Genomic DNA, 25,382 nt, shown 5'->3' on the forward strand with positions numbered 1-25,382 from the left:
ACGAGTAGTGCCACGAGCAAGAATGAGCAGAAGTGAAAAAAACGAAACGATGAAGCCGCCGGGTGGTGGCGCATATTCGAGGCAAAATAGGCGAACGTTCAGAGGGGGAAAAACAGAACGAAGACGCAGTAAATAAGGGACCACTGTGCGTTCTGGTAGAAAGACGATGAGCAGAGGTACACACCCGGTTAAAAAGAGAACGCGTTGCGGCGCAAAAAAGGGATACGGAGAGGCGAGAAATTGAAGAGGAGGGACAAAGTAATGCCTAGCACGCAGCGAGGGTGAGGGCTCGTAAGTGCGGGGAAAGGGGTGTGTGCTGGAAAAAGGGCAGGGTTCGAATCAGTTATCTAGTGCACTATCTGATTTTTTTTTTTTGAAGTTTTAGCGTCGAGATCATGCGAACAATTCGCAAAGCATCGCGAATAGTGCGCATGTAAAATAACCGAGTGTGGCAGGATTACTCTGCCAGCGCTAAAGAGACAACAATGTCCTAAAAGAGAAACGCTTGCCACTAAGCCTTTGAAGCAATTTAATGCAGGAGCTTTTGCCAGAATGAGCGTATCTCGCATTGCAAAATAATGCAGCCGACCCGTCGTGAGCTGCAGCTTTAGTTTGGATCGGCATGAATAATGTTGGGAAAGAGCAACTATTGGGACTACATTGAAGTGTATCAGACTAACCTTGTAATATTTTGGTCTCTTAAATCAGTGGCGCGTCCAGCATTTCTGCCATGCGAATCACTTGCTATCGCAGGGCATTTGAGGTACAAATTCAATGAACTGATAATGCCGCGATAATTTCGAGAGATGGAGTGACAATCAAAAAAAGGTTTCCTAAAACGAAGTCGGGTCTTCTCCTTTTGGGATATCTGATCCTCCCTGCCGGTACCTGTTCCTTCTCAGAGTAAACGCTTCGCACGAAGCGAATGAGAGTCAAAAGACGCGTACAAGCATATGCCCACATGACTAAAAATGATAACCAAGATTGGTGGTTTCTGACAGACTCCGCTAAAGAAAGAATCGAATAGGTGAGTAGTTTGATAAATGTTTTTGTTTCTTCATAAATTTTCAAAAATAACCGGATTAAATCCCGAATTACGTTCTTATCGTAGTTCAGAACAAGTGAACCAAAGTGGCCTTGTTGGTGCCTGATGTTACTTGAAAAAAAAAAGCGCTAAAAACTAGACGAACGGAGGAAACGACACCCTCCACAGACTGCCAACTGATTTTGAAGAACAACAAATATATACTAGTATTGGAAAATGAGAGAAAGAAAACGGTTAATTTGACGACGAAAGCAGCCCATCCACGTGTAACGCAGGCTGCTCTGGGCTGCTTATTTCATTTTTCTTCGTGAAGCTGTAGGACAATCAGCGCTTTCCATGTTATTTTTTTCTTTCAATATTGCTGAGTGAATTTTGTATTTATTCTTTTACTTGTGGACCGACAAAAATAAAAAAGAATAGGCTCCTGCTTTCGAAATAACGTCAATGGAGGCGCTAGTTTGTATTTTTGCTTTCTTGACCTGGAACAACGCCTCCGGTAACTTCCGCTCAGACCCTTTAGCGTACCGAAAGATGAACCCTGGGGGAACTGGAAAGCCGTCCTCACGACGATACGACACTGCTTGCTTCTGGGAGCCATCTCTAAATCTTCGAGGTTCAGCAGCGGTATGCAGGCCAGCTTCGAAGCATCCGGATCGTCATTACGAAGGGGCTGTCTCTCTAGAGCGGCAGACGCGTTAGCGACCGAGTGATCCGGTTTCCGACGCGGCGCGGCAAAATAGTTGGCAGCCTGAACACGCGCGCGAGCGACCGATCCAGGGGTGTTTTGGCAGCCAAACCAGTTGTTCGGAGCGAGAAACGCGCTCGCAGACGCGTCCTTTACCGCTCATGTGTTTCACCCCCAATAATGAAGCTCGGCAAGAACAGCCAGGTAAAAAGCGAGGTACGTAACGCGGCCTCTACGAACCGAAGCTCAGTTATTCTGTTCTCAAGACGCTGGAGAGCAGAGGCCTTGACAGGGGAGATAGAGAGGGTCTGAGGAGCAGAAGGGGGAGAAGAGGAGAAAGGCGTGCGCCGTGGGACCTTTTTCGCTGACGCTCTCGCTCTCCTCGCAGCTGGAGCAGTCCGGCGTGGAGCGGACCTCGTCGTCGGAGGAGCTGAGCGAGCGCTGGCGCATCTTGCGTCCGCGCTTGTGCCGGTGCGGCTTGGGCGGAGGCGGCCGCACGCACTCAGACTGGTCCGAGCTCAGCGAGTCGTTGCGCACCACGGAGTCCACCTTGCGCCGCTGCTGTTGCTGCTGCTGTTGCTGCTGCTGCAGGCCCCCCGGCGACACGTGCAGCTGCGACGACGGGTGCGCGGCCTGGCCCCCCGGACCGCCCGCGACCAGGACCGACGACGACGGGTGCTGCTGCTGTTGCTGCGACAGACTCCCCTGCGCAGGCGCCGAGCAGGCGAGCATGTACATCCCGCCTCGGCGATGAGATCTGTCACGAACAAAACTTAGGCAGGGCCTTGAAAGACTGCAGTAAATCCCCGTTATAACGAAGTCTTTGGGGCAGAAGACTGACGTCGTTATAAGCGATGCTTCGTTAAAAGCGGAGATAACTTGATCTTCCTCCCTGAACGGCATGTGGAACCGTGAAAAACTTCGGATCAGGCGAGAACTCGAATAAAGCGATCTTGTTATAACGAGTATTCACTGCGCCTTTAACGACCTCGCGCGATGTCGCGTTGTTATACGGGCCAGTAGGACTACTTCCAAGCGCCTTGCGCAGCGTGATGTTATTGTTCGTGACGCATATCTTGGCAACCCTGCAGATTTTCAGGCATCGCTCTTTTGAGACGAATTCTGCTAACAAGTTCTGCCTCAGAACTTAAACCAGTGGTTTTCAGCAGTGCTTTCAATATTTCCTATACTATGCACAATGTTTTAAATGCAGAGCATTTCAGTAACTCACGATGTCACCCGCGTTGACGTCCGTAGTCGTAGTCCGCACCCCTCCCCCTACACTATATAAAAAAAAATACTATCCGGCGCCTGGTTTTGATGCCTCGACCCTGCGGGCGGAACGCAATGTACATGGTGCTCTACCCACTGCGCCACAAAGCCGACACAGAATGGGAGGCTACGAACGCGCCTTATATCCTTGACTCATTCAAACTACGTCAAGAAGCTGCTGATACAACGCATTCACTACCACCAACTCCCCAAACACTAAACGCTAACGCAATACACCCACCCCCTATGCGACGCATTTACTCGAGTCCCCCTCGCGGGGAGATGGGCCCAATTTTTTACTTAAAATTACGTTTAAATATTACTTTAAAGTAAGAACACCCTCGAGAATACATGTTGCATATTTCACCTAAACGATAGAAACTGAAGGTTTCTCGGATGCGGCAACAGTTTCTGAGAGCAGAAATGCAAAAAAAAAAAAAAAAAAAAAAACAATCCTTGATCTCTGGTGCTATGGAATTTCCTTTTCTCTTAGAAAGAGAAGAAAAACGGGGAAGGAGGAGGTCACTTAATATTTACAAGTATACGAAAACAGAAATCAGGAGCACTGCAGAGCTGTTCAGGGCTGGCTAGGACGCTGTAGAGCCGCCTTGCCTGTATGGGGATCCCTTGCTGCTGTAGGTGGTGGGGAAAGGGCTGTCCCGGCTGGGGCTGCAGCCGGGGTGGCCAGCGGCGCTCGGGCGAGGGTTCCCGCGACGAGCGCATGTGCGGGTCACAGCCGGACAGCCGACGGTCGCCGCCCAGCGGGCAAGACGGCTCCTGCACGACAAGCACCGCACACAATTGCCTTACTCGACTCTTCCTCTCAAACGCTGAACACCCAAGCGGCGCCCTCGGAAAGGCGGCTGCTTGAAATAACTAGTTAATGCGAGAGTGGTTTAAAACAGCGGTTCTCAAATGAAACATTCAGGGATCTCAAGGGGCCCGCCAGGGAATTTCGGATGATGCGCGAAGCTGCCTGCGAAACTGTTCCCCCCCAATTTACTCTCTGTTTGTTTACTTAGTTTTTGCCAAACCGTAGAAAAACGCAGAAAAGTGGCTTTGCCACATCCTCTAACATGTGCATAGCACGTGTTTTAAAGTTGGATTTTTTATGCAAAAAAACCAGACGCACAAATGGTGGATAATAGGTGTATTTCAGCTGAAGAGTAGATTGTTAATATGACACGTGCCCGCGCACTTCATCCTGGGTTCACTCATCCCTACTGTGAGTCCAGAAGAGATCCCGGCACACTCGTGGTTGAGAACCGCTGCTTAAAGAATACGCCGAGAACATGCATCTGTTATAATGCAAGTGTGGCTGTGTGGTGTTCGCGGTTATTCCTTGAATTCCGACAGCCGTTTTGGTTCGTGGGCGCTCTCACCTGTGAGGAGTACTGCCTCCGCAGCTCTCGGCCACCGAGGTTTCCTAACCGCTGTAGGCTTCCTCCCCGCACGAGGCCCATGGGCATGGACGCTGGGTGGCCGGTGTAATTGTCCTGCAGGGACAAGGCAAAAATAAGCGGTTAAAGCGAGACCGAGCGAAGCTGTTCGAGAAGGAGGGCGGCGTGTGGACGCGCGCTCAAATTATCAACCACCACGTGGCCCCGGGTAAACGCGAAACGACTTTTGTCTCCCGTTCTTAACAGCGGGGCTATTTACGCTTGAGCTTGGTCCGATTACGTTAGCAAAAAAAAAAAAAAAAAAACAAGAAAGAACTGCGCCTCATGTAAAGGGTGCACCACCGCAGATAGGGTATTATGACAGTGAAGCAGGCTTTCGCACCTGCTCGGGTGTGAGCACAAGGGGCGTATGCGTATGCGCACCCCTTACTATACAATTTTAAAGGCGGTAGTCTTTCTTGGGCTACTAAGACGCAAAAAAAAAAAAAAAAATGGGGCAGCTTGCATTAGTGGTGCAAGGCTAGAGAAACAGCGGAGCTGAGGGTCGACCTAGCTTCTTCCCCCTGGGATCCCCTGTCAGTGTGGGGGGACCGACCGGAACGGCCTTGTAAAACCATGCTAAACTTGGCCTCACTCACCCCTGAACAGTTAGCCTAGCATAGCAGGAACATCGCAAAACCCAACAAAACTAAGTATATCCTAGTAAGACCTAGCAAAACTTAGCTAAACCGGAATAAGCTAAGAAGACCCCCAGCTCCGGTGTTTCTCCAGCCTTGAACCACTAATGCAAGCTGCGCCAATTATTTTTTATTCCTAGACTCGCAGGCTTATGACCTGGTAATAATGTTCGGAAGAAGCGAAATCTTTCCCCGTGGCCATGGCTGTATTGTCGGGTTGAGTTATCACATGCGCAATTGTAAACCGATCGTACGAATAAATTTGAATGAATGAATGAGCGTCGGCGCTGCGGCGCTCACCTTTTCGGCGGAGTGGGCGCGCTCCAGGCGCCCCCTGGCGGCGGTGCCGGCGGCGGGCCCGACTCCTCCGGGCGGGACGAGCTGCGAGCCGTGGATCCACTGGCCGGTCTTGATGAGCAGCTCCTGCTTCTTGCGGCAGAGGATGCAGACCCAAATGACCTTGGAGGAGCGCAGCGTCACCTTGCCCCCGCAGCGCGCGCAGCAGCGGATGCTGCAGTAGTTGCAGATGTGCCCGATGCCGTCGGCGAACTTGGTCTTGAGGCAGATCTGGCAGGTGGCCTCCAGCTCGGCGCCCAGCTTGCGCTGCTCGGCGCTCCGCTGGCCGATGGCCGACTCCAGCAGCTGCACTTCGTCCTGCTTCTTCCTGCCGTGCGGGAAGGGGAAGGGGAAGGGGAAGAAAAGGGGGCTCAGGAGATGCGCTGGAGCAAGCCACGGCCACTGTTATGCAAACAAGGAACACTGAAATTTGTGACAGATAGAGAGAGAGAAAAGCTACTATAAGCTGATTGGCCAACAGCCTTTGGGCTCCAGCAGCCTTTTCGGCCAGCTGGAGGGTCCAGGTTTGATGCGCTGGGTCGGAGCTGAGAAACACGGTCTCCCATTGCTCCGCCTGATTGATTCTGCGACTTGGCGTAGTCGCCTGCGAGCAAGGCCACGGAACACGTGCTAGGTCTGCCCCTGTCTTTACATTTGTTTCATTTGTCAAAATACTGCCCGGAAAAAAGTTTTTTTGTCCAGCTCAATAATTATAAACTAATCATGCAATCAACCTTTATTCGAGTTTTGTGACCGAAGATTAGAACGCGCTAGAGCCTTCCGTGTGCATAATAGGAATTGGCTTCATCCAGTTTCATACCGCTCCTCATTCCAGAATGGGGAAAGTAATGATAGAGCAGTGGAATCAGAGGAAGACCTTGGCAAAAGAAGGCTTGTTTGACGCACTCTACGCACTCTTTTTTACTTCAAGCGCGTAATGTCCTCGAAACCGCAAATGGGGCGCTGAGTACGGCTAGGTCGATGAGAAAAATATAATAACGAAAATGTGTCGGTTTTTGTCACGTTGTACAGAACATAACTGGGCTCCTTCCATGAATTCAAACTTTGCCACATTAAAATATGTCTTTTTTTCATTATTCCTCGGCGTGTCTGGCCGGTTTGCTGCGTCAGCAATTCAACTCAGAGAACCAAGAGCCAAAGAAATAGGCAAAGGTGCCACGGTGCCACGTCTATACTTTTATTGAGTGCTAAAAGGACTTGAGAGCCCACAGGCGGGCCAAAATTACATCAGCATTCTTTCGCGGGAAATTGCGCAAACACAGTGATTAATGACACGTTTGTGTAAATTGGCCCGCGCTTTGTGAGATTTGTTCTGTTTCTGCGAGTGGTAGCCAACAATAGAGGATCCAGTTCAAAAGTTTAGAGGCCACCGAATCCACCGAGTTATAAGCGGCGCATCTTTGATTCCATGTTCTTCGAAAGGAACTCCAAGGTGAGCAAGAATGGCCGAGTCTAAGCACATCACTACTTGGATAAAAACAAGATTTTGAGGAGAAATGCCTGACCTCAGGATTCGACAGGGAAGGAAACATTAATCCATGCACGGTGAGGTTCAAGTGCTAGTGGTTATGCCTGAACACGTCTAACCCAAATCGCTAGCACCTGTGAGCTGTATTGCATTAAAGCGACTGTGCAACACTTCCGATAAACACTTTCAATCTTTCCTTTACGTCTGGAAGCGCTGCGACCGCGATAGTTACCGCCAGCCCAGAGCGGCACTGCGTGATTTGGTCGTCACAGCAGATACGCCTTCTGTTTTAAAGCGAAGCGTTAGTGTTTTCACTAATGGCGTCTGTAACGCGAAAACGCCCTGCAAGAAAGCCAACTTTCTCTGACGCTGATGAGGACTGATCGTGAGAGAAGTGAAAGAAAAAAAAAAAACGCTTCAGTGGCCGGATCGAACGTGGGACCCTTGCGTTATGAAGCCGGAGTCTATCCAATTAATGCTCAATTTCGACATGGTCGAAACTCACTCCAAACTCAGACGGCAACCAAAGAATTCGGCATGAAAAAGTTTCGCGTCAACCATTGCGGCCGTTAAACGGAGGGGTGCATGATTTTTCCGCTTTGCTTTTGGGACTTTCCTTTTAAAGTGGCTTTACGATGCATTCATTGCTGCAACTGAAGGAAAAATGACCAATAGCCGCAACACCGCTGTAATGACGTAATTCCAGACCTCGAAGAGCGCCGAGCCCGGGAAAGAGAGAAAAATCGTTTTGAGCAAGTTTCAAATTTGTCTGATGGTTATAGAGCAGTCATTTTTGGCATAGGTACTTTGCGACCCCCCCCCCCCCCCCCCCCCGTCTAAGTACTAAATGCGTTGATTGACCACTTTATGCAAGCATGTGAGATTTCAAGAAAAGTTAAAAAAAAATGTTGCAGGGTCTCTTTAAAGGGATACGACATAATGATTGGATAAGGTCATAAAACATATGTGACGTGGGCCTTGATAAGGGCAACAAGCGTTAAACTTGCGTAGTGCGAGTCGGGTACGGTCAGAGCGTTTGCAGGTCGATGGGGGGAATTGGGCGGCGTCCATTTATAGCACGTGTCTAATTTGTTGTGATATTTTGACTGCAGTAAGCTGACCCTGGCTTGTCGTCTTCCTTGGTTGTAGGTGAGGTGTATGCACCTAGGGATAGGCGAAACTAGTACAGGGTAGCGAATGTCTTAGGGGTTGCGAGCGGAAGCTTTGCTGGCAGTTGGTGCTACGCGGCCCAGTTTAATTGGGTTAGAACAACCATTTAGGGTGATTGAGAAACGGATAAGTTGGATAACTCGCTGTGCTTCGACTAATTCAGGGGTTGCTTAAGGCAAGATGGAAAAGGCGAACTGTAGGAGGAAAGGGTGGAAGGTCGAGGGTGACTTTTGTACGGTTTCCGGAGAGGGCATCAATTTTTTAGTGTTTTTTTTTTTTGTCTTGACGTTGACCGAAGGGGCTCCGTGGTGATTCCGCTGAGCTGGAGGGCTTGTAAAATTCGCCACGTGTCTCTCTCGCCGAGGCCGTGACGTTTAGTGCGAATTTTTCGAATGAAATGCTTGTGTTTGGTTACCGCAACGTGGTGGGAAACCAAATATAAAAGGGTTTTGAAAAATTGGCGGAAGGCAACCAGAACGCCGTCGAAGTGGTTCAGAGAAAACAGAATAAAAAGCAAGTGCGCGGCATCTATTAGGTAATGTTTTAAATGTATGTATAATATACTGTTCGCGCGGAATTCTTCTATTGGCGTGGTTGTAACTTCTTGATTGTGAAAGGGCAGACGTTATGCCGAAATAGCTTTCCTCACATTTCTGTAGGTGCCTGTACGCGTTCAAAAAAAAAAAAGACTAAAGAAGGAAGGAAAGCACCCAACGCGCGTGCGCCCATGTGAAAACAGTCTATAATGCTATCTTCTGTCGGGTAGAAGGGCTTTTGCAAAAATCGATACGAGACACAGCGATAACCGCTATTCGAGACGCGAATAGGCGAGGGAAAAAGCTAATAAGGAGGACATTTCCTACGAAAAAGGGGAAGTTGTTCCTCGTATCGGACAGGAAGAGCGCCAGTTTTCAGCAGTGCCGTTTTTAGACCAAAAATGGCGCTCGCACACACACACACACACACACACACACACACAGACACACACACGCACACACACACACACGCACAAATGGCCTCTCCACTGCTCTCAAGGCCAGCGAAGAAAGCGTCGGCTGCGCTTTCGCAATCATGCGACCCGCCCGCGGTCCGCTCGCGTCTCAGCCGAGCGAAGCTGGTCTCGGACGGAAACAAATGTCCGCAGAGAACGCGGCTAGTCTTCCTCGCAGCGCTTGCATGCGGTTCGCTTGTAGGCTTAAGTTTGCCACAACGCGCGAGCAAGACACAAAGACAAGCGCAGAGGCGAAGAGGGCAAGCAAACCGCGACAGCGTTGTAGACGTACTATACAACAAGACAGTCCTTGATCCCGCCCGGGGAGCGGAACGCAGCAGCGCTCCTTAGACGTCTCCTTGAGAGCCGCATCTCGTGCTGCTGCTGCAGCGCAAACACTTCCTCAAGCATCATGAGAGATGGCCGGACAAAAAGGAAGTTTTGGTCCGAGAAAAAAAAAAAAAGTTTCCTTCTTTTTCGATTTTTTAAGAAAGGCAGCACTTTGTGAGGCGGCTTGTTGGTGAGCGCTGCTTCGTGAAGACGGCGCCGCCTCTCATTTTTGAGCGACAACTTTACGGAGCGACGCTTGACAGCCGCATTTAAGCGGACGAAAAAAATATGCAGGGTAGCTGAGAAAATACGGCGGGGTAAATTAAATCTTCCGAAGCAAGCAAGAAGTTCTCGTGTGCAGTGTTTTGCTGCCCTTTTTAGCCTTCTCGGGTCATTTTTTACGACCTTTCTCGACCTAAGTGTTCATATTCAGGGTAAAAGTATTTAGCCGACCGAAAATAACTCGAGTAGTGCATCGAGGAGACGCATCTTTGACACAAAGAGATGAAATTAAAAGAAAAAGAGCTCGCTAAGTAAGTGAGCTCAAATTGCGTTTGTCAATTTTAGTCAGCGCAAGCTTTATGCTGACGTAAGCAAAGTCTCTAGTATTTTCTCTCTCTGCTTTTATTTCTCGGCAACGAGATCGCCCACGAATTAGCAAACCAAGCGGATAATATTGGTGACCGTGTAGAGATCCCCATAACAACTCTCAGCGGTTCATCAAAATGCAACTAAAGGAGCGAAGTACGGATAAATGGAACAAAGTTTGGAATGAACCGCGTAGGGAACCGCAGCCTATCACTGGATAAAAAGCTTGAAAATTACATCACGGTATTTTACTTCCAGTTGTAACACAACACATTGCAAATTATATCAGGCCATGGTAGATTTCCATATTATTTTAAGAAAATTAAGATTAGTGACAACATTATTCGCAGATGTGGACTGCCAGTCGAAAACTTCAACGATTACCTCACAACATGCAAAATTAGGAGAAGGGAACGCGATGAACTAAGCGAATTATTTAAAACAAGTTTACCGGAGTCCAAAGAGGAAATTATTAAACGTAATGTATCTATTGACACATTAGAGCGCCGGTCAATGATAACATTACCCAACAATAAAAACACCAAACAAAAAATTCAGAAATACCAAAACACAAAAACGTTGGCAGTCAAGGAACATCAAGGAAAATACAACTGAACTTGAAATATATATATATATATATATATATATATATATATATATATATATATATATATATATATATATATATATATATATATATATATATATATATATATATATATATATATATGTCTCGCTCCCGGAAAAACGGCGGATTTTTTCTCGACTTATATTTTCGCTTATTTATTATTGAATCAAAGAAACGTGACAAGCACACGTCATTCGGCCCTATTAAATATTTCGAAAAAAGCCGAATAGCACTGGCAATGACGACTGCAACCTTGATATATATATATATATATATATATATATATATATATATATATATATATATATATATATATATATATATATATATATATATACCTGTTTATATACATATTTTATAGCAACCTATGCGCACTGAATTTGTCTCATTATCCCGTCAAACAGTAGCGGGCACGGGTTGGGGTGTATTTTTCTCATTTTTCTGTGTGTATCTTCTTTTTCCTTGCTCCGAAATAAATTAACTTCGCACTTAGCGCTTGTTTGTAATAAAATGCTTTTAAGAAAATTAAAGATATGATTGTTTCCTTTGCACCGTACTTCTTGTGCTGCCTGTTTTTTATATATCTTTCATTTTCATGTTATTGGTAATCAAGCTTTTTGCGGACATATGCGCAGCAATAATGATGGCACGGAGCCAAACACAATATATACCCAATTTTCAGAGCGCTCGAAGGACACGCGCTCAAGAATTGTTTAAAGGCTCGAGCTGACTGGGTTAAATACAGCTCTTTCGCTCAGCTGTCTTTTGCAGTTGCGGCCAGCTAAGAAGGACAAACTATCGTTGTCGTTGAGGCTCCTGCGAACAACTGTTATCAATGGTAGGCTTCAGGCTTGGAGGTATCAATAATAATGACCCTGAAGACGCCACGTCTTACGCGTTTCCCCCAAAGCGGATTTGCGCTGGTCTTCACAAGAAGGTCGCTCACTTTCTAGTTTTCACGGCTAAAAAAACAGCTTCATATCTTTTAATGTTTCCAATCTTTTCAACTGTCATTTCTCTTTCATCTTGTCACCACGCTCTGAATAGTGGCTGCTCGATCGGTTACCACTCGTTTATCGAAGCCCACGCCGGCACTAGAGGCAGCTTTGAGTAGCGAAGGGCACCACTCGCCGTGGCCAATGTCCACTAAATGCAATGAAACACGGTAAAAACCGTGCAGCTAAGGACAGGACGCAGAGGAACAAAGACACGGGACTAGCGCTTCATTGCTTCATTGCTCCACCAACTAGCCCACATTCAGGCGTTGACCACTAGAGGCTTCCTGTTTTAGGCCCCACGTACACGCATTGCAGAAGCTATTTCTCTTCTGCTGGTAGAGTTTTATAGGGAATAGGAACAAACATTTATTTGAGCGAGAGGGTATTTGGACGGGGATGTGATCAGCCTCTTATGTTTTGAAGGCCGTGAGCCTGCGCCGAATCCAAATCTCATTGCACCAGGGCTTCTTTAATTCCCGGTGCCGAGCTGGTAGGAGCAGACTACCACTGCTCAAGGGGTGGGTTGTTGATGGGGTTGGCGTTATGTGGGCAGGAGAGCGTGATATGATACGTCTTCTTTTGCAGTACGGGCAGTCTGGTGAGAAGATAGATAAAGAAATCTTCGAGAGGCGTATGGGATTGTAAGATGTTCGTTTGCAGTACGTATGCTTGGTAGTTTGACAGTAAGGGCTGCGGAGGAGGAGATGACCTTCTCATGTGTGTGTACAGTGAGAGTATTGGGTTGTAAGTGGGGTCGATAAGCGCTGGACTGCTGGCAGAGGGTCTCGTGCCCCTCGGGGTGTCAGAAGTTCGGAATGCCCGGATGTGAAGGTCGCGGGCGGCAGTCTGTGCTGCGTCGTTCCCGCCAAGGTATGAGTGGCCTGGGGCCCAGACGATACTTATTTTTCTGTGATGCCTTATCGGCGCTGCAGGTAATGTGAATAAATAAATTCTCATGTCATCGGCAAGCCTTTGTAGTATGAGTACAGCTTATGATGGTGCTAGTCTGGTTTGATATAGGTGACAGGCGTGTTGAGTGGGTCATTATTGTGACGTATGGTTCATTGCAGTCATGCTTCCTTAGAAAAAGAAGCTATTACAAAGTACCAGATTTTTCTGCAGACTACCACAGCACACGAATAACTTCCTCCAGTTTTGGCTAGCATATCACTACAACAGCCAAAACAATAGCAACCTTTACAACCACCTCTGAATGATAGAAGTCAGAAAACGCAGAATAAACGTCTTTCCGCAACTCTTACCGGTGCTTACGTTGCTTCAGGCCTTCAATCTCCCATTGACAGCTACCTGATACAATACAATACCTGATAGCTGACACAAGACAATACTACTCAATTGTACACACCAACTTTGTTTAGGGCATCAACCTGTACTTATTTCTTCCGAAAACATCGATTCACTCAAGTCACTACTTAGAGCATTGTGAAAAATAAAAGAAGATATCCCATTATAAGAGCAAGAAACAAAAAAAAATGGGGGAAGGAGGGGGGGGGGGGGTTAGCAGCTTGATAAATTTGATGCCTCTAATGAAAAGTGCCTCAGGCCTTCTCGTCAGCGCCGTCTCCGGCGCGAAGAAGTGCGTGGCGATTAGGAAAACCACCAGACACAACGACGGCGAAAACAACGCCGGGGCGGGAGCGAAGACAATCACGGCCGCACTTCCTTCGCCTTCGGCGGAGAAAACCCTTTCGAGTGCGTTCGCAGAGGCCAAAAACAACTGCCGGCACGCACACTTTTTCTGCTTCTCCTCTCACATGTCGTGGGGCGCGTATCTCCCATATGTTTGAAGGGGGGGGGGGACCTGGCAGGAAGGCGTACGAAAAACCGTGAGAAATGGGGCTGAATTCCGCGCGGGCGTTTTACACGCTCCTTCGAAGGAGGGACGACGAGCAGCTCCCGAAGCGGCGGCGCAACGGCCCCGACGGCGTTTGAATTTTCAATTAGGGCAAAAGTCTGCGCTCTAGCCGGCCGCACCACGCTGAGTCCTCCTCCCACTACCTCCTCATCCTCCTCCCTTTCTCCTTCTACAACCTCCCCCCCCCCCCCCCCCCTTCCCCCAAGCTGCGCTCGTCTCGTTCCGTTCCCCGGCATACTTCACTGGCGGTCTTAATAAAATTAGCGTGCTGGAATTTCCTGGGAAGGCAACAAATTGGGGACCGACGGAACAGCAGCTTTAACGGAACCACTGCCTCCCCTCTCTCTCTCTCTTTTTCATTCAATTTAAGCCGACTCTTTAAAGTCATGTTCAGGCGAGCGATACTAAAGTTCATGATGCAGTTTGCACTCTAGGTAACTGCAAAATTTCATTAAAGAGTGAGGAATGACAGCAAGATACGGCGCGTCTTTTTCGCTGGAAGGTACTACTTGCGCTTTTCTTCGATTACCTCGACTGTTTTTCGGCGGAAAAACCGATGCACCTCACGTTTTATTCGGGCCGCATGTTCAGTCGGCTTGGAGATGCCTCACGCAGGGTCATTTTTGGTTGAGAGCCCCACTAGAACACAGCAAGCTAGACAGTATTACTGTAAAATTCCGAGACACCCCCGAAACATCACCCCCCCCCCCCCCCCCCCCACACCTTTCTTTGTTTCCTTGCGTGCGGGAGTGAAATGTGGATGAATTTAATGGTGTCACCCACCTTGTGCCTTATGCGCGACACACGATCTTAAGGCGCCGCGATTTGGGATCGCGTGTGTCGACAAGCTATGGAAGCGCAGTGCCTCGAAGACTTCTGCCCGCGACCACAAGGCGATCGTATTCTCATAGGCTTTCAACAAGAGCTTCGTTCGTCGTGTATTCGGAGGTGGCTTTTGCGAACCCAAGCGAAATGTAAATCTGTTGCTGCCTCTAACACTACGCGATCTAATCAGATGCAGCGTGTCTTGAATACGAACGCCACCAACCGACAAAGGAACGCAAAGGGGTCAACGCTGCCAGCTTCGCTCGCGAATTAACTCCGCCGCAGCACAAACATGTCAAGATTGTGGTATCTTTACCGGTCGCAAATTCTCATTAAACCTAACGAATGGAAAGGCAAAAAATAAAAGGGAATAACAGAATCGTATACATACTGTCACGTCTATTATTGATAGGGCACGCTGTTTCAAGCCTTGGCTCAATTTTCTTGTTTCGCACATGTAAAAAGCACTGTATTCGTAAGCCCTTCTCACGCGCCCGCAGTGGGCCTGATATTGTTATTTTTTCCTTCAACACGTGCAGCATGATGCGAGATTCACTGGGAGGGAGAGTTAATAAGGGGTGCGGAAAACAAACAACAGGTCCCCCGGTTTTCTGCTTGCGGTCATGGCATGTGTACTAAATAATTTCCGAAATACACAAGACGTTTTTTTTTCTCCCCTATAAGCAGTGCGCATTATGCGTGATTCTCAACGCACGTTCGTCCCGGTTGAAGTGTAGACCATTCCAGAGGTTTATTTATTTATTTATTTATTTATTTATTTATTTATTTATTTATTTATTTATTTATTTATTTATTTATTTATTTATTTATTTATTTATTTATTTATTTATTTATTTATTTATTTATTTATTTATTTATTTATTTATTTATTTATTTATTTATTTATTTATTTATTTATTTATTTATTTATTTATTTATTTATTTATTTATCCTGGGCCATACATTACTGTAGAGTGGAAATGCTAACAGAACAGCAGAAAAAACAAAAGCGTAAAATGCACGCGACAATAAGCCTCGAGCACAGCTCACCATCCGCTAAATAACCCGCAGTCAGTTCCTACCTCACGCCTGTTAACAAAGGGTCGGAATGGTCGGCGCTCGGCCCCGGAACGCGCCTACACACTTGCGGGTGCGCCGGAATGGAAAGCGTCGTCGTCCGCTACGCCACGTCACACAGCGTCACTTGTGTTCCGTCACCTTTGTTCTGGTCTGCTGTACTTTTTTATGTGCGCTTTTAACAGCCCAGCTGTCTAAGCTTGAGCTGGGTCCGTTGGCGTTGGCAGAAAAAATTAACAAAGAAAAATACGGAGCCCACGTGACAGTGTGCCCCGTAAAGAGCGCCCGCAGTCATCCATGCTGGCGCGTGGGCTTGCGCCACGTGAGGAGCTCGAAAAAGAAATGCCGACAAAAATACCCGGCGCACGTAAGCGTGCGCCTCGTGAGTGAGGGGCGCCCGGCGTCGTCCAGCTCGACCTTCGAGGACGCTCTGGCCAATGTTCGTGGCGTGATCTCTCGCCTGGTCTTCTCCTCGCAAGCTCACGTGCGTTCGCGCCACAGACGCCGAGTTCGCGACGCCGGTTTCCGCGGGTTCGAGTGCGCACTAACGCATTGCACTTTTGGGAGAGATGGGAAAGCCTGCGGACAATACGATCCGGGCCTGCCAATGATAGAGAACTTTCAGCGGCAAGTTCGGAAATCCATGTGAGGGACAACAGCGGAGTCCCCGACGACGAAAGAGGAGCCGCCAGCGTTGCTGTTTCTCCAGCCTTGCACCACTATTGCAAGCTGCGCCAATTTTTTAAAGCCAAACATTAGGATAACTTTCTCAAACGCTAAAGGGTGTCGGCGTATACTCGCCCGTCGTCGCTCGTCGCGTTTTGGCCGTGGACGACGGCGGTGTTATTCAGATGCATTTGGCACACCTGCTGTCGTCAGCCGCCCTCGAAGCACCCTGAAAAATCGAATCTATTTTTGTGTTCTGTTTTTGTAACAAGGGCGGGGCTGGCGGTATTAAGGTGTGACGGCGTGTCGCGCGCTGCGTCTGAATCTGTACCAGGTTACAATAAAAGTTTGTAACTCTTCTTTTTGTTCGTTTTGTTATTGAAACATCATTCGCCAGGTATCCGGGCGCGCCACCACATTTTTGCAGCGTTTGGCTGTGAAATACGCCAATGCAATGCAGCCATCAGTTTTACCACCCTCGAACATAATTACGGAGACTCAACCTTCAGAATGGCGGGTTATTGTTCTCAAGAGTGTGTGTGTGTACGAGAATGCCCTCTGGCCAGCGTGCCATGTACTTGTAACGGTTCTCAAGGATTCATTCACAGATATCAACATAAGATCCCCTCCCCCCTCTCGAGAGATGGGGCTTTCTTAGACACCTCACGGGCTGTAACATAGGTCAGTTCATTGGTCTACGAAACGAATGACCACGCAAAGCAAGCAGATGGGCAACATAAGAGCTAGTCTCGACGAAGTTCGGGAGAGCTTATAGGTTAGGTTGCCAATGCTGGCCACTTGCTCTCGCCCTGCTTGAACTACCTAGTAAAGATTTTTTAAATCCAGTGATGTTCAGTGGGATCAAAATTTATTACAGGTCCATGCCTTTAACACTCTGCTTCTTTGCTGTAGGATGCCAAGTGAAAAGTTTGAAAAAATCCGGCCAGAGGTGGTTCATTAAACACAAAATCGCAACTTCATCATGAGGTCTCAAGAAACCACGGTATGTTGTTCTTTGTTTAGTTTCATTTTGTAATCGTAAGCAGAGGACCACTATTTCCATTTTGCTAGACGTGCCAGTAAAACCACAATTTTGAGATTACGAGAACTATCAGTGTACCAGAAATTCGGTACCGATGCACAAACGGCCGTATCTGGTTGGCAGTGCAGTTTTGATTGGCCAGAGACTTTCTGTGTGTGGGGCTTCTTTTATTAGTGCATTCTACTGCAACATTTTCAACTTGCGAGCAAGTTCACGACTACGCACACGCAGCGCCATTCTTCCCATTTCCGTCGACACAGTCCAATGCAGCAACTGCTGTATTGTTATTTTAACATAATTATAGAAAGCAAAAAAGCAGAGGGCGGGCATGTGCAAGCAGCTCATTGTTTGTTTTAAGACGAGCAGACATTTTACCAGAAGTAAGACGTGACATTCTGAACATGACGAACTATAAATGTCCAAGGATCAGTTTCTGCGGCTGGCTTCAAATGGCAGTAGAGTTTTCATCATGCGGTTATTTATTTATAGCCTCAAGGATGGAAAGTGGACTTTCTCTTTTTCACCGAAGCGACTGCTAACATTAACTCTTTTATACAAATAAATAAGCTTTAAACATTCAAATAGACGCAACACAATCTGCTGTTGGAGTCTTGGTAATGTTGGAACAACGCACTGGTAGACTTAAAGGGGCCCTGCAACACTTCTTTCAACTTTTTTTGAAATCTTAAATGCTTGCAGAACGTAGTCACCCAACACACCCAGTATTTAGATTAGGGTGTCGCACTGCACCTCACCCAAAAATTACTGCTCTATGCCCATCAGGTGACTTGGAACCACGCTCAAAAAATTTGTCTCTTTTTCCTTGACGTTCTTCGACGGCCCGAATTACGTCGCTGAGGCCATGTAGTGGCTGTTGGACGGTTTTCCTTCAGTTGCAGCAATGAACGTTTTCGATAGCAACTTTAAAAATAAAGCAAAAAAAAAAAAAAGAAAGCAGAAACGGAAGGCGTATCTGGTCGGGCGAGCAAATCACGCAGTGCCGCTCCGTGCTGGCGATAACTGTAGCTTTCGCAGTGCTTCCAGACGCGAAGGAAAGAGTGAAAGCGTTTATCAAAAGTGTTGCAGGGTCCCTTTAAAGCCTAAATAAAAATGACTTCTTTTGTCGATGCACTGGTGGACCTAAAGCCTAAATAAAAATGACTTTTTTTTTCTTTTTTTTTTGCTTGGCAGCACATGCTCGACAACACATTTATGCTCGGCAACACATATGAACTTGCATCACTCATTCGAAATCAATGGTAAGTGGTAACAATTACCGGGACTGAAACGGTTAACATGAACATCCCGTGCGCGTGATTTTATCGCGGGTTTAAAGACGTAAGCTAGCCTAAATTATTTCGTGATCGTCCACCACAGTGCGCGTCGCAGCCTTATAGCAGCTATTTGAACTTTACTTTACGTCCGTCGATTTTGCGTTAGTCTCACAATCTAGTAACAAGCATTGGTATAGAGCGCCGGCAGCTATGTAGGGTTAGGTGCAAAGCGACAATATCAAACCGCGCCAATGAGACGATAATTGTTCCTTGTTTATCCCCCCCCCCCCCCACGCACGCACACACCATGAAAAAATCACCCAATGAAAAGGAATGCGAGTGAATAACGGAATGGACATAAGTGATGCGAAATTTGCCGGACTCCCAGATCGCGTCCGATCCCCCAGATGTCGGATTCCTACTATCCGACAAGTTGCGTGGCTAACTTACCAAGGGACATGATCTGAGCGGCATGATCTTGAAACAGGAAGTGCCCGTCCTAAAGTTTCCATGACTACAGCAGCCGGTCCTGGAAACTTTTTTGAGGAAGCCGCTTTTGAGGAAGCCGCTTCATTCATTGCAGCAGTATGTGCCGAATATTACAGGAATGCACGCGCAACGTTCCGGCATGAGGACAGGATGCTGCGAATATAGCACTGTCTGTCTGCCTGCCGTATTGTTCTGTCATTCTTATCATTACACACTGACATCTGTGACCAAAACCCATTCGTTCTTTGCTTCTATTAGGGAGATTCTAAAATGCTTCTTTAAAACAGGTGTTAGGAAAAACAACAAAAAAGAGAACAGAAGCGAAATGCCACAACGGCGCACGTGGCACCGAGGTCATGTCATCATTTTCTGGTGAATTTTGCTTTAGAACAGCACTGTTGGTAAACGCTAATAAAGGAAGTACTTCCAGAGAAATCGGCCGTGGAAATATGTTTTAGCTTGCTTTGTAATCAACACTATTATCGTGGGACGAATTTTTCCACGAAGCACGTTAGGGGGGAGGGGTGTAGGTGCTAATGTAAATTAGAACGATAAGGTGGCGAATGTAAATTATAAATAAACATCATGTCACCGCTGGGTTCTTACCCACAAATCTACCCGCGCGATGTCTTAACGCTAATACTAAATGCTTTATTCCTGCTTATTTTCTAGTTTTCCCCTTTTTGTGTGTTGTCTTAGTGTCTGCGATCCCGACCGCAGTGGCTGCTTTTCAAATGGAGGCTAAAAGCGAGAACGACTGGGGTCAAAATTTCAACGTTCGCTAAACATCCCCATGTGGTCAAAACTAATCCGGAGCCCTCCAAAACGGTGCGCCACGTTGCCCATGAGTAGGTTTGGCGTGTTAACCCCCCCCCTTAGAAAAAAGTAAAAGAAGTTTTTAGTGTCATGCAGTGGGGGATTTTTGTCATCATTACCGTTTTGACAGCGAAGATTTTTAGTTAACCAATCGTAATTTTTCGTGTCCGCAGTTAAAAATACCAAGAAATTGCCGAGCGCGCGCACGCGAGCGCGTGCCTCGCGGCGACCACCCGGCAATTAACAAAACCAAGAAAATGCCTAGAGCTTGTGTGCGCGTGCCTCGAGATGACAGCCCAGCGTTCCCTGCGCACGTTTGTCAAGCCAAGCATACCGCCTTAGGGAGATTAGCAAAAAAGAATTACGCCATCTTCCCGTAGGGGAACCGTGAGTAGTATGCGAAGCAGCCATGGGGTCGACTCAAGTTCCCATTAGTTTTCAGTTCGTCGTTTCCGTTGACGTTCAGCTTCGCGTGCCTTCGTTGTATCAGTAGCTTCTTGACGTAGTTTGAATGAGTGAAGGACATAAGGCGCGTTCGTAGCAGCTGCTCCCGTTTCGGTTCGTAGCGCAGTGGAAAAAGCGCCACGTACCTCCTGTTGCGGCCAGAGAGTCGTGGGATGGAAACCGGGCGCCGCCTAACTATTTCTTTTTATAGTGGACTGCGCTGACGTCAGCCAAAACGCTCACGGGGCCGAAGAGACGCGCATGCGCAGTAGATTGCGGAAGGCGGACAACGACAACGAGGGAGGGAGGGACACAGCCCCGAGCATGAGATGCTTCTCATCAATATTGCGGCGACCGCCCGGCAGTTAACAAAACCAAGAAAATGCGGAGCGCTCGTGTGTGCGTGCCTCACGGCGACCACCCAGCGTCCTCGTCGCACGTTTGTCAAGCCAAGACTACCCGCTTAAGGAGATTGGCCAAGATTGGCAAAAAAAAAAAAAACTCTAGCGTTCGCCGTAATCGTGGCAACAAGACAGACACGTCGTAGCGTACGCCCTTCCAAGGGGATTTCCAATGATTATCCCTTCCAGAAAAATTAAAGAAGCTCGCACTTATATAAACAATGATAAAGTAACGGTCGTTGCGCAGCGAAAAAGAAGCAAATCCGCTTAAATTGTAAACTTTAACTTTCGTGATGGTCGCGAAGGTTGCGTACAGCTTTGCTACCTTCAAGTCTTGCGCGTTTGTGTAACCTTCCCTCATGTTTTTTTTTTCCCCCAAAGCGGAGCTGTTGTAGGCTAACTCCCTCATTTTTCTTTTTTGCTTAAGATGAGAAAATCCGCTCGTTCTCTCAGCTGCTGGGCCGTTGTTCTTTATACTTGCCGTGGCTGACCGCACGTGTTCTCCTCCCGCCTCGTATGCACACCCTCTTCCTTCGGCCTCTTGTTCACCTCCGGCGCTTCATATTGCGATGTAAAATGACCTAGGTTGCACCAGAAAACGTTTTTTCTGCCATGCATTTCTATTGAGAAGTGAAGCCCACTTTAAAGAGATCGACGTAATCTTGGTTTTTGTAAGCTGGCTTTGCCACATTAGGTGTTGCACAGTGAAGCCTACTCGAATAATTTTACCTCTGAGCTACCACCGGCTGTTAGACTCATAACAACAACAAAAAAATATCGTTATAATGTGCCACAACTGGATTGATTTTGTTCTGTTGACCATCTCTTCCTCAGCTACAAAATACAGCTGTAGGAAATGCGTACACAATAAGGGACGTTAAAAACCAGTTACATTTATACGAAAACTACTGCTATTCATTGTTGAATAATTTACAGTGAATGCTAACAGTGAACATTCTGTGTAGGCGTAGCTGCGAATGCGCCAATAAATGCGCCAGGAAATTAAACCATAATAATTACGATTCATGAAAGATCCCCGCAACTGGACATCGCCTTGAATTTGTTTCGAACAAGTCGTGGCGCCCAAACAGCCACGGCACGTGCAGAACACAGGCACGCGGCGAGAGAGAGAGAGAACTGGGTGGAAGCGGCGCTAGCGCGTTCGTTTATAGGGGCGAAGCCCCTGTCGTCGCCGTCGTAATCGTCGTCTCATGTAGTCAAGGAACTAAAAAACCGGGAAATTCGTTTACGCCTCGCGCTAAAGAGCTTCGTGCTTCAAAGACAAGAGACTATTACAGTAAAGCTGCGTACCTCTACCCCCAATGGTTTCATCTCCGCTGGCAAAAACGCCAATGCGCCAAGAATACACTTATACACTGCACGCTTCGCCCCTCCCCAGGTTGCACGTTAGTGGAGATGGCCCGGGATTTCTTGTGAGGCAATACCGAGGCAAAAGTTCGCCTTTTAATAAATCTTGTAATTGGTGCGAAGGGGGCTTTTTTTATTTGTTCCACGGGCCTTGACTCAAGCGTCTACGACGTGTCGAGAGTGGTAAACCAGCGTTGAACCCTTCCAAGTGACCTATGGCACCAAGACTCCAAGAACTGAGGCCCTCGCTATGCGTGTAGCGAATCGAAATGGGCAATGAGGTGCTTGTTGAATCAGCACAAAAATAAAGGCCAGCAATCAAGGGCGCCAAAGAAGTAAAAGGGGAAGGAATTCATCTGTTTGTTGTTGTTGTTGTTGTTGTTGTTGTTTAGAGGTACGTTTAATTAAAAAAAAAGAAAGATATTGCAGAAAAATATGCTCCCCGGCTGGGACCCAAACCCACGACCTCCAGAATACCGGTCTGGTGCCCTACCAACTAGGTTACTGGGAAGGCTGTGCTCCCTTCCACTTTAGTGGGTATTTATCAGGGCTGGGCAGAGATACTTCAAAATGTATTCTGGAATACAGATATCGCGATACATGCGCTGGGCGCCTAAAATACAGATACTAATTAAGATACATGTAAATTAGACGTAACGGGATATTTCTGAGATACTTGCGCAATTTGCACAAAAAAGTATTCTGGAATACAGATACAAGATACAGATACAGATACAGATACAGATACTTAAACACTTTTTTTTTATTTCGCCGACGTCAGGTTCTAAAAGACATTTACAATACTAACACAGATTTATACATACATGACAGGGTATAACTGACGTGCAGGTACTTGCAAGCAGTTGTGAACAAATCAAAGAAAAGAACAGCAAGTAAAAGTAAATGCAAAAACAAAAGAAAATGAAATAACGAAAAGACTAATAATACACAATCATCATAAGTTTACACAGTCATGCGGCGGAGGTATTTAAAATAAATTGATAGTACATCTTCGTTTTTATGTTTAACTAGGTCATTTACCATAATAAGTCGAAATTCCAGCGGTTGGTTCGTTAGTTAGTTACACTTAAGCAAAAGCAGCTTCTCAAACAAGCTGTCTTCTAGACAACGTCGGTTGGGTCTGAGCACGAGGCTCGAAAACGAGAAGAGTCTCTCAACCGGTGCAGAAGAACACAAGTTTGTGTTGTAATGAACGAACACAGACTTAATGGCTGGGAAGTCCTGCAGCATAGCGAAATCTTTCCACGGGTCGTCAAGGTACCGAAAAACTTCCGCTCGAACATGCGTCTGCTCTGACCATCCTGATGTCGGGAAGTCTTCATCTTCGAAGGCGTAGAAGCCGTGGTTCATCGCAGCTGATGACGTATCGTCGTAAGAGTTCTTATGGTCCGGTCCATGAGCTTCTGCTGCTCGCAAGAGCAAGCTTTCTAAGTCTGAAGCTCTCGGAACTTCGTTTGGGGCTCACCGCATTTTGAAGTATGGGTGCGAGCACGATGCAATTATTGCCTCTTCATTTTCCATCTTTAAGAGGCCAGAGAACCGCTTCTGCAAGCCCGAGAGGCAGCTCTCTAGTATCACTGATCCGTGTCGTACCTTTCCTTTCTGCGCAAGCAGCTTTTTTTCTACTGTGACGATGGTTGGCAGATGACGATGGTTGGCAGGATGGTTGGCTGCCGCCATCGTTCGCCACAGACGAAAGCAGCGGTCAACACGCCAGTAATTCTCGTTTTCCACAGCCGGCCCTTAAATACACCATGTCGCCCGGGCCGCCCCAATGTGTAAACACCAAATTAAGTGTCGACGAAATCTCTTGCACATCTAACACGCCCCTTCCTGGAAGTTCACGCCCATTCCGCAGTTCAACGGAACGAAGCATGCGCTTTATTTAGAGGGATCGGGCGCGGGGCGACGTGTGGCTATCGCTATCGCGCGAAACGCTGCACTCACTGACACCAAAATGAGCGGCGACGAAGCTCTTTGTAAGTACGCCCTCCCAATTTTTAATATCAAGGGAGCGTCGACCATTTGGTTAATCAGAGCTAAAACCAACACATCTGCCTTGGGGTGGAAATTATCTACCCGGCCGCCCAATCGCCGCCGCGTCCGGAATGTCTAGGCTAACACTGCCGCCCACAGAAGGAAGCCAGGCGGTGTGGCGCCAACCTAAAAAAAAGCCGACTTCTTATGAGACAAGAAAATGAATGTAACGAGATATTTTTCGGCGCCGGAGTATCGCGATATATTCGATACACCATAAAAGTATTTCACTACCGAGATACAAATACATTTTTCAAATGTATTTCGATACTGAAATACAGATACTCAAAAGTATCACTGAAATACTATCGCGATATCCTAGTATCGCGATACTGCCCAGCCCTGGTATTTATGTTAACGTACCAATCATCAATAGCCCATTAAGGTCCACTGCAGGGCGAAGGCCTCTCCGAATGACTTCCGACCACCCCTGTCCTGTGCCACTCGCGTTCACTGTTGGCCACCGAATTTAGTTATTTCATCCCTCCATCGTGTTATTGGCCTTCCCCTTCTTCTAGACCATCTCTTGGTACCCACTCTGTTACCCTATTTCCCACCGGTTGTCGGTTGGTCTCACTACATGGCCAGCCCGAGCCCATTTCTTTCTCTTCACTTGAGAGAGAGAAAGAGGGAGAAAAATTGGCCGCGTATCTGCTCCTTTCGTTGCAAATGTCGTCAAAAGACGATAGTCTTTGTAGACATTTGCCTAGGAAATGCCCCCCTTTGCTTTCCTGCTCACCTCTCATGCTGTTCCTGTACCGTCGCGCTCATTCCAAGGTAAACACACTAAAGGTTTGCGCAAGGCGATTTGAATTTACCGCGTTCCACCGCTACAGGCCGTGTTCCTCGATGCCAGCGCTGCAGTACGGCGGAGACGCGCGTGAATGGAGGCGGCCGACTAGAAGGTTTATAGAGCCGCGAGGCCGTGCTCCACGTGCGTTCCAAGCAGAACGTGGAACCTAGCTAGTGGAACTTTTCGTTGCTGTTGCCGCGTGATTTTTCATATGCCGCCAGGAGGCGGTGGTTTTCTGCAGTAGATGTAGAATATCATTTGCTATCGAAAAACCGAGCATCCATAAATTTTAATAAAGGAACACTGTAAATATCCATTGTGTACTAATTTCCTGTCTTATATTTGCGTAATGTCTTGTTCTTGTTCAACAAAGTTGACAAGTATGAACATATAAACCGGGCTTAGACGTTTACATGTGGCTGGGAGTATATAAGACTATTGCGCAATAGCAATTTTACTTTGTCCGGGTGGCTGAATCGAGTCACAGACAGACAGACGGACAGACAGACAGACAGACAGACATACAGAAAGACAGACATACAGACAGACCAAAATTTCTGGGTTTAAGTAGCCCAAGAAAGACTATCGTCTTTAATAAATATTTTTATTTATCGAGCAGAGGTTGATGTGTGGGCCTGGCCCCG

General features: G+C 47.3%; 1 protein-coding gene across 2 annotated transcripts in view; it reads right to left on the reverse strand.

Moving 5' to 3' along the window:
- The window catches only part of Rim (Rab3 interacting molecule), a 136,240-nt gene that overhangs the window by 39,739 nt on the left and 71,119 nt on the right, over positions 1 to 25,382 (reverse strand). For both annotated transcript variants that reach the window (XM_077702536.1, XM_077702537.1), the window contains exons 2-5: positions 5,380 to 5,743; positions 4,385 to 4,498; positions 3,615 to 3,779; positions 2,087 to 2,435 (exon numbers count right to left, since the gene is read on the reverse strand). In XM_077702536.1, coding sequence (XP_077558662.1) covers positions 2,087 to 2,435; positions 3,615 to 3,779; positions 4,385 to 4,498; positions 5,380 to 5,743 — 992 coding nt within the window. The remainder of the gene's footprint in view (positions 1 to 2,086; positions 2,436 to 3,614; positions 3,780 to 4,384; positions 4,499 to 5,379; positions 5,744 to 25,382) is intronic.

The sequence above is a fragment of the Haemaphysalis longicornis genome, unplaced genomic scaffold (assembly GCF_048455015.1).
Source record: "Haemaphysalis longicornis isolate Haplotype H1 unplaced genomic scaffold, Haemaphysalis longicornis Haplotype H1 scaffold_3, whole genome shotgun sequence".
Classification (NCBI taxonomy): Eukaryota; Metazoa; Arthropoda; class Arachnida; order Ixodida; family Ixodidae; genus Haemaphysalis; species Haemaphysalis longicornis.